This window comes from Oncorhynchus kisutch, unplaced genomic scaffold (assembly GCF_002021735.2).
Source record: "Oncorhynchus kisutch isolate 150728-3 unplaced genomic scaffold, Okis_V2 Okis07a-Okis12b_hom, whole genome shotgun sequence".
Lineage (NCBI taxonomy): Eukaryota > Metazoa > Chordata > Actinopteri > Salmoniformes > Salmonidae > Oncorhynchus > Oncorhynchus kisutch.
The window spans coordinates 6,493,949-6,509,888 of record NW_022261984.1 but is presented as its reverse complement, the minus strand read 5'-3'; the positions used below and the strand labels follow the sequence as shown (position 1 = coordinate 6,509,888).

Genomic DNA, 15,940 nt, shown 5'->3' with positions numbered 1-15,940 from the left:
ACAGACAGTAGAGTGAGTGTGAAGTGTGTGTACTCCAGAGGGAACAGACAGTAGAGTGAGTGTGAAGTGTGTGTACTCCAGAGGGAACAGACAGTAGAGTGAGTGTGAAGTGTGTGTACTCCAGAGGGAACAGACAGTAGAGTGAGTGTGAAGTGTGTGTACTCCAGAGGGGACAGACAGTAGAGTGAGTGTGAAGTGTGTGTACTCCAGAGGGAACAGACAGTAGAGTGAGTGTGAAGTGTGTGTACTCCAGAGGGAACAGACAGTAGAGTGAGTGTGAAGTGTGTGTACTCCAGAGGGAACAGACAGTAGAGTGAGTGTGAAGTGTGTGTACTCCAGAGGGAACAGACAGTAGAGTGAGTGTGAAGTGTGTGTACTCCAGAGGGGACAGACAGTAGAGTGAGTGTGAAGTGTGTGTACTCCAGAGGGAACAGACAGTAGAGTGAGTGTGAAGTGTGTGTACTCCAGAGGGAACAGACAGTAGAGTGAGTGTGAAGTGTGTGTACTCCAGAGGGAACAGACAGTAGAGTGAGTGTGAAGTGTGTGTACTCCAGAGGGGACAGACAGTAGAGTGAGTGTGAAGTGTGTGTACTCCAGAGGGAACAGACAGTAGAGTGAGTGTGAAGTGTGTGTACTCCAGAGGGAACAGACAGTAGAGTGAGTGTGAAGTGTGTGTACTCCAGAGGGAACAGACAGTAGAGTGAGTGTGAAGTGTGTGTACTCCAGAGGGAACAGACAGTAGAGTGAGTGTGAAGTGTGTGTACTCCAGAGGGAACACCTGAGATTGAGCTGCTGTTTGAAGAGGCTCCAGAGAAGATGAGTTACACAGAACAGGCCAACAAGAGGTACCACTGTAGACGCCTCACCTGGTGGGTACCACACACACACACACACACACACACACACACACAAAACACTCACACACACACGCACACACACACACTCACATTCACACCCGCAAAGACACACACACTTACACACGCAAAGACACACACACACACACGCACACGCACGCACACACTCACACTATTATTGAAGCCCTCCTCTCCGCTACACACACCATCTCTCACACACACGTCCCATTTCTACCTGTACGTTGAGCTGGAGTGCTTTACCTATGGAGGTGCCGTGAAGGAGCCCCCTTCCTACTCTGTCTTGTTCCAGTTTCATCCGGTTGGCTGACTACCTGATGGTGAACACCATGCACATCCTGGCTGTGAACTCTGTGGCCAAACTACTGGCCGTCCTGCAGGACCAGATCCAACACACCCCAACACACGCTGTCATCCACAGCTGGGCCGACACCGATGCTGCTGTCGCCGCTGGAGACGGAGGTGGAGCCACGGAGGACTCCGACAGGAAGGTACAACAAGACCGTTTCAGACCTCTCGTCTGGGACCCACAGCCGTTCCATGGATTTGATCTATTCCAGAACTAGTCCATGTGATTCAACCGGTCAACTAATCACCAAACCGTTGACCTGGTGACTCAGGTGACTCAGGTGACTCAGGTGACTCAGGTGACCCAGGTGACTCAGGTGACTCAGGTGACTCAGGTGACCCAGGTGACTCAGGTGACTCAGGTGACTCAGGTGACTCAGGTGACCCAGGTGACTCAGGTGACTCAGGTGACTCAGGTGACCCAGGTGACTCAGGTGACCCAGGTGACTCAGGTGACTCAGGTGACTCAGGTGACTCAGGTGACCCAGGTGACTCAGGTGACCCAGGTGACTCAGGTGACCCAGGTGACTCAGGTGACCCAGGTGACTCAGGTGACTCAGGTGACTCAGGTGACCCAGGTGACTCAGGTGACCCAGGTGACTCAGGTGACTCAGGTGACTCAGGTGACCCAGGTGACTCAGGTGACTCAGGTGACTCAGGTGACTCAGGTGACCCAGGTGACTCAGGTGACCCAGGTGACTCAGGTGACTCAGGTGACCCAGGTGACTCAGGTGACCAGGTGACTCAGGTGACTCAGGTGACTCAGGTGACCAGGTGACTCAGGTGACCCAGGTGACTCAGGTGACCCAGGTGACTCAGGTGACCCAGGTGACTCAGGTGACTCAGGTGACTCAGGTGACTCAGGTGACCCAGGTGACTCAGGTGACCCAGGTGACTCAGGTGACTCAGGTGACTCAGGTGACTCAGGTGACCCAGGTGACTCAGGTGACCCAGGTGACTCAGGTGACTCAGGTGACTCAGGTGACTCAGGTGACCCAGGTGACTCAGGTGACCCAGGTGACTCAGGTGACTCAGGTGACTCAGGTGACTCAGGTGACCCAGGTGACTCAGGTGACTCAGGTGACTCAGGTGACCCAGGTGACTCAGGTGACTCAGGTGACCCAGGTGACTCAGGTGACTCAGGTGACTCAGGTGAGGTAGTTCAGGGCTGCTACATGAAGGTGGCTGTGGAGAGGTTTGAAAAAGGCTTCAGGGACACTTTCTCAGACGTGGATGTAGCCTCATTCTGCGCGGACTAAAAAGCAACTATGGAGCTAAACAGACACGGTTGGCTTCGTGTTTATTGACAACATAAATACATTTAAACAATGACCACCTTTTTGTCTCTCAAATACATTGTGCCAGTTGTTGATTAGCTATGAGTCAAAACGACATGGTATCAATAACAAGATAAAACTAGGATTCTCCACATGGCAGCTCCACGGCTTCCAGCCCCTTCGATGGGCCAGCATCATTACGTTTTCAGCCAACTCGTCTCAATGGAGATCCTCCAGTGGACCACTAGGCTTTCTGAAACCAGAGGCCTGTTTAGGAGAGTTTAAAGCTACAGAGGGACAGTGTGTAACAGGTGTTATCGTCTGTCTTGTAGAATGGAGAATACAGTCAGCTTTCTGCCTGCATCCTTCTAAAAGGTTTACTAAACGGAATAGTGGGTTCCTTTTGTTGTGACAATCCCTTCCCCTTTAACTGTGTATTAACCCCTGTGTGTGTGTGTGTGTGTGTGTATGTGTGTGTCTGTGTGTGGTGTGTGTGGTGTGTGTGTGTGTGTGTGTGTGTGTGTGTGTGTGTACCTCAGGCTACAGAGCCCACAGTGGAGGCTGTTCATCTTCTACCCATGTTTGTGTCGGAGCTGATGCTGGAGACCCACGCTCTGACCTACGAACCCTCCGTAGACGTCTTCCAGGTCTGTAACCCCTGACCTCTCACCTTTCAGCTCACCGAAGATGTCATCGTTCTGCAACATATCAATATGGCTCTGAATTTGTTACTTTTTTTGTCTGTAACAATGTATCTCTCTCTCGCTCTCTCTTTATGCTGTGCCTGTGTTTTTGTTTGAGTGTCTGACTGTGTGTGTGTCTGTGTGTGTGTGTGTCGTGTGTGTGTTGTGTGTCTGTGCATGTGTGTGTGCCTTTGAGTGTGGCTGTGTGTGTGTTGTGTGTGTGTTGTGTGTGTGTGTTGTGTGTCTGTGCATGTGTGTGTGCCTTTGAGTGTGGCTGTGTGTGTGTGTATTCCCCTAACAGGAGTGTGTGTCAGAGATCATCTCTAGGTTCCAGGAGACGGTGTTGTCATTAGTTGTGCTGGTGACTGACTCCTACTTTGATGCCTTCACTCAGCCCATGATCAACAGCAAGGTGTGAAACACTACCGTTGACTAATTAGCATAAACATTTTTTTTTTATCTTGCAGTAAGCTAGGTGAGACAACTACACCTGTTATAGTGACTACATTTTTCCTCAAAGTAGCTATCAGCAAAGTTCGTGCTTGTAGGAACAAGTCCAGTGCAGGTCTTAGCTCACCGAAGACAAGGGTGTTATTTAGTTTAGTTGTAGTTTTTGGGGACAGTTTTCCAGACACAGATTTAACCTAGTTCTAGAATTAAAAGCAATGTGAAGAATCTTCATGATAAGTTCTGTTCAGTATTAGTGTTGGTCTGTGTCCAGGAAACCATCCCTAAATGTTGTAATAGTCTGACAAGATGGCTGTTGTCCAGTTAGTAATACTATCCTATCATAACATGGTTGTATTCCACTACCATTCAGGTAGAGGAGATGTAATAGTATCCTATCATAACATGGTTGTATTCCACTACCATTCAGGTGGAGGAGATGTAATGCTATCCTATCATAACATGGTTGTATTCCACTATCATTCAGGTAGAGGAGATGTAATACTATCCTATCATAACATGGTTGTATTCCACTACCATTCAGGTAGAGGAGATGTAATACTATCCTATCATAACATGGTTGTATTCCACTACCATTCAGGTAGAGGAGATGTAATAGTATCCTATCATAACATGGTTGTATTCCACTACCATTCAGGTGGAGGAGATGTAATACTATCCTATCATAACATGGTTGTATTCCACTACCATTCAGGTAGAGGAGATGTAATACTATCCTATCATAACATGGTTGTATTCCACTACCATTCAGGTGGAGGAGATGTAATAGTATCCTATCATAACATGGTTGTATTCCACTACCATTCAGGTAGAGGAGATGTAATACTATCCTATCATAACATGGTTGTATTCCACTACCATTCAGGTAGAGGAGATGTAATACTATCCTATCATAACATGGTTGTATTCCACTACCATTCAGGTGGAGGAGATGTAATACTATCCTATCATAACATGGTTGTATTCCACTACCATTCAGGTGGAGGAGATGTAATACTATCCTATCATAACATGGTTGTATTCCACTACCATTCAGGTGGAGGAGATGTAATACTATCCTATCATAACATGGTTGTATTCCACTACCATTCAGGTGGAGGAGATGTAATACTATCCTATCATAACATGGTTGTATTCCACTATCATTCAGGTAGAGGAGATGTAATACTATCCTATCATAAATGGTTGTATTCCACTACCATTCAGGTAGAGGAGATGTAATACTATCCTATCATAACATGGTTGTATTCCACTACCATTCAGGTAGAGGAGATGTAATACTATCCTATCATAACATGGTTGTATTCCACTACCATTCAGGTAGAGGAGATGTAATACTATCCTATCATAACATGGTTGTATTCCACAACCATTCAGGTGGAGGAGAAGACGTGTGGTGACGGTCCTGGTCTGGAGGCCATGTTAGAGGATGATAAACACCTCCTGAACATCATCCTCGACATCAAGGTCAGCATTCGGTGTCCTTTTTAAAGGTCATTTGAATTAGCTAAGTGGATGGTAATTGTCTTGGACATTTTGATGTCAACTTGGTGTCTGTTATGATTCCTAATGCCAAAGCTCTTTAAATCTGTTGTGGCAGTTAAATGACTTTCACAGTTCAGTGTTTTGTTGTCTTGCCTCTTCGTCCTTGTGCCCTGATTCCCTGACTGTTCGTCTAACTGGCTGCCTCATTAAGAAGTTTGTTTTGTTGTCTCTCCTCGTCTCCCTCTTCCTCCTCCTCTCGCTCCCTCTCAGCAATCGCTCCAGTTTGCGTTTGACTCGGCCAGCGTGTACGCCCGCACCTTTGAGAGCTTCCGCGTCTTCTACAGAGAGAATGAGAGTCTGGACCTGGACGCGCTCAGAGATCAGGATCACGGTACCGTAGCAACGCTCTTCATCATCGTCACCAACATCATCAATTCAATGAACTTACCAGGGAACAGAGAAAATGGATTAGCCAAGGCACTCCTTTTCAGTATATAGCTTTGAGTTTCTACAGTCATCACAAATACCACAGCAGCATATCCATTTTGTCTCAGTTCATTCAGACCTTTGGATCCAATGAGGTCCTTTAGGCGTTTTCTGTATATTTCACAGTGGCAGATCAACACTCCCCCATCTCTCTTTTTTAAACGGTCTAGAGAGTCATCATGTGACTCTGTACCCTGTCCTGTTCCCTGTAGGAGTGGCGTTCTTCGCTGAGAGTCTGAAGAAGTACCACAGCGAACATAAAGAGGCCCTGGCCATCAAACAGAAGAGGCACCTGGGCCTGCTGCTGGTAGACACCACTCTGCTTAAAGGGAAGCTCCTTCCCTCACCACTACGCTGTCTGGAGGTAGGAGGAGAGGAACAGTGTTAATCACCCCCTACAGCCCGGGCCTTTGAACTGTGGAGATCGGAAACGTATTCATTGGTATTAGCAATATGTATGAATATAATCTTCCACCTAGCCTATCAGAGGGCGAGTTTGAGCTATTACCAAATTGCTTACAAATGTCAAATCCTATCGGTTCTCCACAAGTCCATAGGGTTTAGGGTCAAGTGGTGGATTTGGGATTGGGCCGTCCATCCACTGACCAACATTAATGCCTGTGCTTCCCCCCCTCCCACCCTCCCCTCCAGGCCATCAATGACATGCTCCCCCTGCTGGCCAAGAGAAAGATTGACGCCATCATCGCTGAGGCTCAGGATGCCCAGTTCAAACTGGAGTTCATCCCCTCTGCAACTACAGAGTTCGTCAACTCCCTCACCTTCCTAGAGGAGATACAGGAGCGGGTAAGAGACGCTTTTGTCTAGAAGGGATACAGCTTTTGTAAGAATGGACTTTTTCGTGGCAGGTTAGGAGAACTTAGGGTTGGGTTAAGAAAATGAACATAGCAGGTTAGGAGAATTAGGTTAAGGTTGACAGTCACACAGAGCCATCATCTTCTTCATTCAAGAGACTGACTCCATCCCAGAGTAGCGGACTCAGACCCAGAGTAGGGGACAGACCCAGAGTAGGGGACTCAGACCCAGAGTAGGGGACAGACCCAGAGTAGCGGACTCAGACCCAGAGTAGGGGACAGACCCAGAGTAGGGGACTCAGACCCAGAGTTGGGGACAGACCTAGAGTAGGGGACAGACCCAGAGTAGGGGACTCAGACCCAGAGTAGGGGACTCAGACCCAGAGTAGGGGACAGACCTAGAGTAGGGGACAGACCCAGAGTAGGGGACAGACCCAGAGTAGGGGACAGACCCAGAGTAGGGGACTCAGACCCAGAGTAGGGGACTCAGACCCAGAGTAGGGGACTCAGACCCAGAGTAGGGGACTCAGACCCAGAGTAGGGGACTCAGACCCAGAGTAGGGGACAGACCCAGAGTAGGGGACTCAGACCCAGAGTAGGGGACTCAGCCCCAGAGTAGGGGACTCAGACCCAGAGTAGGGGACAGACCCAGAGTAGGGGACAGACCCAGAGTAGGGGACTCAGACCCAGAGTAGGGGACTCAGACCCAGAGTAGGGGACAGACCCAGAGTAGGGGACTCAGACCCAGAGTAGGGGACAGACCCAGAGTAGGGGACAGACCCAGAGTAGGGGACAGACCCAGAGTAGGGGACTCAGACCCAGAGTAGGGGACAGACCCAGAGTAAGGGACTCAGACCCAGAGTACTTTGTCACTTTGTATCACACTGTAGTCATTGTTACATTACTCATTACCAAACTCCTGGGAAAGATGACCAAGGGAGTCAGTAGTGTTGGGTTCATGTTGTCAGGTGAACGTCTTTCTTGGATGTTTCTGGGAAAGGACTCAAATTTCTGTTTTCAGCCAGCATGGCCCGCCTAGGAAAACATCTGGGGTAAACACTGCCAGTTCTTTCATGTCTGTGTGTTTGTGTGTCAGATGGAGTGGTTGGACGAGCAGACAGAGACCGTGTCCCAGATGTACAAGCTGATAGACTCCTACTCCGTGCCCAGCCCTCCTGAGGACTTTGCCGTCTACGCCACCCTGAAACCCTCAGTCACCGGCGTACGCAACGCCATCGACAAGGCCGTGGGAGAGAAGGACGCCAACGTGGACAAGTTCTGTGTCCACCTCCAACGGGACATCACCGACCTCAACAAGGAGGTCAAGAGGGTCAAACAACAGGCTCAGGTAACTAGAGGTCAAGGGTCAACGCTCAGATGCATTGTATCACACTAGCTTCAGCATCACGCTAAGGGTCAGTGTTTGTCCCCAGACAGGCTTTATAAATAACTGTGGAAAAAGCTAAGAATGTAGACATTAGTCTCCGGATATGACAGTCATTTACAACTGGGTTCCTCTTCCCCAGGTCGTTGTGCTCTAAATCAACTGACCTGAAAAGATAATTTCGTCTGTCAGAGTAGGGTAAATAGAGATGTGTATGGGTTTGATCCAGACCAGGGAGGGACAACTTTGATGGGGGTTGGAGCCATTAAAAATCTGAACTCATGTGGCTGGCGGGTCTGCATACCCACATCCAGGGAGGGGCGACAGGGTAGCCTAGTGGTTAGAGCGTTGGACTAGTAACCGGAAGGTTGCAAGTTCAAATCCCCGAGCTGACAAGGTACAAATATGTTCTGCCCCTGAACAGGCAGTTAACCCACTGTTCCTAGACCAATTAACCCACTGCTCCTAGACCAGTTAACCCACTGTTCCTAGACCAGTTAACCCACTGTTCCTAGACCAGTTAACCCACTGTTCCTAGACCAGTTAACCCACTGTTCCTAGACCAGTTAACCCACTGTTCCTAGACCAGTTAACCCACTGTTCCTAGGCCAGTTAACCCACTGTTCCTAGACCAGTTAACCCACTGTTCCTAGACCAGTTAACCCACTGTTCCTAGACCAGTTAACCCACTGTTCCTAGACCAGTTAACCCACTGTTCCTAGGCCAGTTAACCCACTGTTCCTAGACCAGTTAACCCACTGTTCCTAGACCAGTTAACCCACTGTTCCTAGACCAGTTAACCCACTGTTCCTAGACCAGTTAACCCACTGTTCCTAGGCCAGTTAACCCACTGTTCCTAGACCAGTTAACCCACTGTTCCTAGACCAGTTAACCCACTGTTCCTAGGCCAGTTAACCCACTGTTCCTAGACCAGTTAACCCACTGTTCCTAGACCAGTTAACCCACTGTTCCTAGACCAGTTAACCCACTGTTCCTAGACCAGTTAACCCCACTGTTCCTAGACCAGTTAACCCACTGTTCCTAGACCAGTTAACCCACTGTTCCTAGGCCAGTTAACCCACTGTTCCTAGGCCAGTTAACCCACTGTTCCTAGACCAGTTAACCCACTGTTCCTAGACCAGTTAACCCACTGTTCCTAGGCCAGTTAACCCACTGTTCCTAGACCAGTTAACCCACTGTTCCTAGACCAGTTAACCCACTGTTCCTAGACCAGTTAACCCACTGTTCCTAGACCAGTTAACCCCACTGTTCCTAGACCAGTTAACCCACTGTTCCTAGACCAGTTAACCCACTGTTCCTAGACCAGTTAACCCACTGTTCCTAGACCAGTTAACCCACTGTTCCTAGACCAGTTAACCCACTGTTCCTAGACCAGTTAACCCCACTGTTCCTAGACCAGTTAACCCACTGTTCCTAGACCAGTTAACCCACTGTTCCTAGACCAGTTAACCCACTGTTCCTAGACCAGTTAACCCACTGTTCCTAGACCAGTTAACCCACTGTTCCTAGACCAGTTAACCCACTGTTCCTAGACCAGTTAACCCACTGTTCCTAGACCAGTTAACCCACTGTTCCTAGACCAGTTAACCCACTGTTCCTAGACCAGTTAACCCACTGTTCCTAGACCAGTTAACCCACTGTTCCTAGACCAGTTAACCCACTGTTCCTAGACCAGTTAACCCACTGTTCCTAAGGCCGTCATTGAAAATAAGAATTTGTTCTGAACTGACTTGCCTGGTTAAATAAAGGTAAAATAAACATCCATACCCACGCAGGCAGAGCCGGCCCTAGCCTTTTTGGGGCCCTAGGGGACATTTTGCTGCGAGCAAAACAGTTGCCCGTCCCTGACCCATGTATAACTGTGTGTATGTGTTGATCTCTGCTCCCCAGAACAATCAGATCATGGACATCAACGCTGAGCGTCCCAAGGTCCGTCTGCTGCTGGACGAGGTCCAGGTCTCCATAGACGAGCTGCAGAACCAGGCCTTCCAGTACAAGTCTTTCCAGAAGAACTTCAAGGTTCTACTATACTATACAATACTATACTATACAATACCATACTATACAATACAATACAATATTCTACAGTACCATACTATACCATACTATACAATACTACACTATACAATACCATACTATACAATCCTATACAATACAATACTATACTATACAATACTATATAATACAATACAATACAATACAATACTCTACAGTACCATACTATACCATACTATACTATACAATACAATATTCTACAGTACCATACTATACCATACTATACCATACTATACTATACAATGCAATACCATACTATACTATACAATACAATATTCTACAGTGCCATACTATACCATACTATACTATACAATACAATACTCTACAGTACCATACTATACCATACTATACTATACAATACAATATTCTACAGTACCATACTATACCATACTATACCATACTATACTATACAATACAATATTCTACAGTGCCATACTATACCATACTATACTATACAATACAATATTCTACAGTACCATACTATACCATACTATACTATACATTACCATACCATACATTACCATACCATACAATACAATACCATACTATACTATACAATACCATACAATACAATACCGTACTATACAGTACCATACTATACCATACTATACAATACCATACTATACAATGCAATAGCATACTATACTATACAATACTATACTATACAATACCATACTATACAATGCAATAGCATACAATACAATACCATACTATACGATACCATACTATACAATACCATACTATACGATACCATACTATACAATACCATACTATACAGTACCATACTATACTATACAATACTATACAGTACCATACTATACAGTACCATACTATACGATACCATACTATACAATACCATACTATACAGTACCATACTATACAGTACCATACTATACAGTACCATACTATACTATACAATACTATACCATACTATACAGTACCATACTATACAGTACCATACTATACTATACAATACTATACCATACTATACAGTACCATACTCTACAGTACCATACTATACCATACTATGCTATGCAATGCAATATTCTACAGTGCCATACTATACCATACTATACTATACAATGCAATATTCTACAGTACCATACTATACCATACTATACAATACAATACTTTACAATACTATACTATGCCATACCATACTATACCATACTATGCTATGCAATGCAATATTCTACAGTGCCATACTATACTATACTATACTATACAATGCAATATTCTACAGTACCATACTATACCATACTATACAATACGATATAATACAATACCATGCTATACAATACCATACTATACTGTACTATACCATACTATACAATATTCTACAATACAATACTATACAATACAATACTATACGATTCAATACATGCCGAGTAATAGGATACAGTACGTCTTCTGACCACTAGAGGACAGTAAAACACCACTTTTCACCATTGTTCCTTGAGAGAAACAGTATAGTTAAATGTAGAGTAACTTACTGTTGTGCATTTAAGTATTTTCCCTTTGGCACTTTTTCACACCTGGATGTGCATTGATTGAGGCAATTCAGATTAGGTGTCTCTTTCAATGGATGCCTATATTCTCTATCCCTCATTGACCCCTTTCTCCCTGGCCTTGGCACTTGTCCACTACCCTCAAGTAGAGTCACCCCTCTCTGAATTCTAACCCCTTGCCTCTGTAGGTTGAGGTGACTAAGTATGATGCGTTAATGGAGATGAGTGACCCCTCTCTGTCCTCTAACCCATTGCCTCTGTAGTTGGAGGTGACTAAGTATGAGGCGTTAGTGGAGATGAGTGACCCCTCTCTGACCTCTAACCCCTGACCTCTGTAGGTGGAGATGACTAAGTATGAGGCATAGTGGAGATGAGTGACCCCTCTCTGAGCTCTAACCCCTGACCTCTGTAGGTGGAGGTGACTAGGTATGAGGCGTTAGAAGAGCTCAGTGACCCCTCTCTGACCTCTAACCCCTGCCCTCTGTAGGTGGAGATGACTAAGTATGAGGCGTTAGTGGAGATGAGTGACCCCTCTCTGACCTCTAACCCCTGACCTCTGTAGGTGGAGGTGACTAAGTATGAGGCCTAAGAAGAGATGATTCATCCCTCTCTGACCTCTAACCCCTGACCTCTGTAGGTGGAGGTGACTAAGTATGATGCGTTAGTGGAGATGAGTGACCCCTCTCTGACCTCTAACCCCTGACCTCTGTAGGTGGAGGTGACTAAGTATGAGGCCTAAGAAGAGATGAGTCATCCCTCTCTGACCTCTAACCCCTTGCCTCTGTAGGTGGAGGTGACTAAGTACGAGGCGTTAGAGGAGCTGAGTGCGGAGGTGAAACTGAAACAGCTGCTGTGGGACTCTCTGGAGGAGTGGGACGCCCTGCAGGCTGGCTGGATGGAGGTACAGTATGGAACCATGCAGGGGGTTAGATATCACACACAGGACACTGTGTTCCCTACCATACACTTCTGACAAAGGGGATTGTTCCTCTATTCTTCGCTGTCTCAAAGTCTCACCTTTTGCATTCTGACCACACTGCAAAAGTTAATACGATTTTGTCCGAAAATGAGGCTACAGCAACATATTCTAACTGCCTGTGTGTCTTCCTTCTCAGTGTATGTAATAACAGTACTATACTCCACCTGTCTTCTCAGTGTATGTAGTAACAGTAGTATACTCCACCTGTCTTCTCAGTGTATGTAATAACAGTAGTATACTCCACCTGTCTTCTCAGTGTATGTAATAACAGTAGTATACTCCACCTGTCTTCTCAGTGTATGTAATAACTGTAGTATACCTCACCTGTCTTCTCAGTGTATGTAATAACAGTAGTATACTCCACCTCTCTTCTCAGTGTATGTAGTAACAGTAGTATACACCACCTGTCTTCTCAGTGTATGTAATAACAGTAGTATACTCCACCTCTCTTCTCAGTGTATGTAGTAACAGTATTATACTCCACCTGTCTTCTCAGTGTATGTAATAACAGTAATATACTCCACCTGTCTTCTCAGTGTATGTAATAACAGTAGTATACTCCACCTGTCTTCTCAGTGTATGTAATAACAGTAGTATACTCCACATGTCTTCTCAGTGTATGTAATAACAGTAGTATACTCCACCTGTCTTCTCAGTGTATGTAATAACAGTAGTATACCTCAACTGTCTTCTCAGTGTATGTAATAACAGTTATATACTCCACCTGTCTTCTCAGTGTATGTAATAACAGTAGTATACTCCACCTGTCTTCTCAGTGTATGTAATAACAGTAGTATACTCCACCTGTCTTCTCAGTGTATGTAATAACAGTAGTATACTCCACCTGTCTTCTCAGTGTATATAATAACAGTAGTATACTCCACCTGTCTTCTCAGTGTATGTAATAACAGTAGTATACTCCACCTGTCTTCTCAGTGTATGTAATAACAGTAGTATACTCCACCTGTTTTCTCAGTGTATGTAATAACAGTAGTATACTCCACCTGTCTTCTCAGTGTATGTAATAACAGTAGTATACTCCACCTGTCTTCTCAGTGTATGTAATAACAGTAGTATACTCCACCTGTCTTCTCAGTGTATGTAATAACAGTAGTATACTCCACCTGTCTTCTCAGTATATGTAATAACAGTAGTATACCCCACCTGTCTTCTCAGTGTATGTAATAACAGTAGTATACTCCACCTGTCTTCTCAGTGTATGTAATAACAGTAGTATACTCCACATGTCCTTCTCTCTCTCCCTCCCAGTGTAAGTTTGAGGAGTTGGACCCAGAGACTCTGAGTGCCCAGGTCAATAAATATGCCAAGTGTGTGAACCAGCTGGAGAAAGGCCTGCCACCCAACAGTGTGGTTCCACGACTCAAAGAGCACGTTGAGGGCATGAGGGAGAAGGTATGATGTGTGTTGTGTAGGATGATTCTCTCCAGTTGATGTCGATATGATGTGTGTTGTGTAGGATGATTCTCTCCAGTTGATGTCGGTATGATGTGTGTTGTGTAGGATGATTCTCTCCAGTTGATGTCGATATGATGTGTGTTGTGTAGGATGATTCTCTCCAGTTGATGTCGATATGATGTGTGTTGTGTAGGATGATTCTCTCCAGTTGATGTCGATATGATGTGTGTGTTGTAGGATGATTCTCTCCAGTTGATGTCGATATGATGTGTGACAGAAGGTTGTTGTTTGTTGCGGTCTGTAATGGACTGTATATGCATGAGTGGACATTAGGAACACCTGCTCTCTCCATGACAGACTGACCAGGTGAATCCAGGTGAAAGCTATGATCCCTTGTTGATGTCACTTGTTAAATCCACTTCAATCAGTGTAGATGAAGAGGAGCAGACGGGTTAAAGAAGGATGTTTATGCCTCGAGACAATTGAGACATGGAATGTGTGTGTGTGTCATTCAGAGGGTGAAGACAACCGTTTTAAGTGTGTGAATGGGGGTATGGTAGTAGGTGCCAGGTGCACCAGTTTGAGTGTGTCAAGAATTGCAGCGCTGCTGGGTTTTTCACGCTCAACAGTTTCCTGTGTGTATCAAAAATGGTCCACCACCCAAAGGACATCCAGCCAACTTGACACAACTGTGGGAAGCATTGGAGTCAACTTAGGCCAGTTTCCCTGTGGAAATCTTTCAACGCCTTGTACAGTCCATGTCCTGACGAATTGAGACTGTTCTGAGGTCAGAAGGGGGTGCAACTCAATATTAGGAAGGTGTTGCTAATGTTTTGTACACTCAGTGTGTGTGTGTGTGTGTGTTACCTGGCTGTGGGTGTGTGTGTGTTACCTGGCTGTGTGTGTGTGTGTGTTACCTGGCTGTGGGTGTGTGTGTGTGTTACCTGGCTGTGGGTGTGTGTGTGTTACCTGGCTGTGTGTGTGTGTGTGTGTTACCTGGCTGTGGGTGTGTGTGTGTGTGTTACCTGGCTGTGGGTGTGTGTGTGTGTGTGTGTGTTACCTGGCTGTGGGTGTGTGTAACGTGTGTGTCTTTTCTCCCTCCAGCTCCCAGTGATCACAGACCTGCGTAACCCGTGTCTGAAGGGCAGACACTGGGAGATTCTGGAGGCCGTCATAGAGGCCAGTCTCCTGGAGGAACCTCAAACTCTGGCCTCTCTAGAGGGACTCAACATCTTCAGCTACAGCGAAGCGATACAGGAGGTAACACCCTCCCTCTGCTATGACATGGACATACAGGAGGTACCATCCTCCCTCTGCTATGACATGGACATACATGAGGTAACACCCTCCCTCTGCTATGACATGGACATACAGGAGGTAACACCCTCCCTCTGCTATGACATGGACATACAGGAGGTAACACCCTCCCTCTGCTATGACATGGACATACAGGAGGTAACACCCTCCCTCTGCTATGACATGGACATAGAGGAGGTAACGCCCTCCCTCTGCTATGACATGGACATACAGGAGGTAACACCCTCCCTCTGCTATGACATGGACATACAGGAGGTAACACCCTCCCTCTGCTATGACATGGACATACAGGAGGTAACACCCTCCCTCTGCTATGACATGGACATACAGGAGGTAACACCCTCCCTCTGCTATGACATGGACATACAGGAGGTAACATCCTCCCTCTGCTATGACATGGACATACAGGAGGTAACACCCTCCCTCTGCTATGACATGGACATACAGGAGGTAACGCCCTCCCTCTGCTATGACATGGACATACAGGAGGTACCATCCTCCCTCTGCTATGACATGGACATACAGGAGGTGACACCCTCCCTCTGCTATGACATGGACATACAGGAGGTACCAACGACAGACTTGTTGATGTATTTGTATGTATCCATTCTGTTGTAGCAGGTGAACCAGGCCAAACAGAAGCAGTACAGTGAAGTGTTTGACCCAGTCTTGTTCTCCTCTTCCAGGTGTCAGGACAGGCTTCAGGAGAGGCATCACTGGAGACCATCCTTAAAAAGGTAGGAAAGACCCAGGAAGAACATGTTGTAGTTGTACTTCCTGTAATTCCTATTGTCTAAACTCAACCCCACTGTGTAGGTTGAGGATTCCT

At 46.2% G+C, this 15,940-nt stretch overlaps 1 protein-coding gene across 1 annotated transcript in view; it reads left to right on the top strand.

The window, feature by feature from the left end:
• The window catches only part of dnah6 (dynein, axonemal, heavy chain 6), a 141,740-nt gene that overhangs the window by 15,392 nt on the left and 110,408 nt on the right, over positions 1 to 15,940 (top strand). Inside the window, 15 exon segments of the mRNA XM_031814529.1 lie at positions 770 to 869; positions 1,165 to 1,363; positions 3,037 to 3,144; positions 3,482 to 3,592; positions 5,026 to 5,115; positions 5,404 to 5,524; positions 5,832 to 5,983; positions 6,271 to 6,423; positions 7,528 to 7,779; positions 9,727 to 9,855; positions 12,187 to 12,300; positions 13,648 to 13,791; positions 14,899 to 15,054; positions 15,798 to 15,848; positions 15,928 to 15,940. The exon segment at positions 15,928 to 15,940 is cut by the window's right edge and continues 200 nt beyond it. Coding sequence (XP_031670389.1) covers positions 770 to 869; positions 1,165 to 1,363; positions 3,037 to 3,144; positions 3,482 to 3,592; positions 5,026 to 5,115; positions 5,404 to 5,524; positions 5,832 to 5,983; positions 6,271 to 6,423; positions 7,528 to 7,779; positions 9,727 to 9,855; positions 12,187 to 12,300; positions 13,648 to 13,791; positions 14,899 to 15,054; positions 15,798 to 15,848; positions 15,928 to 15,940 — 1,893 coding nt within the window.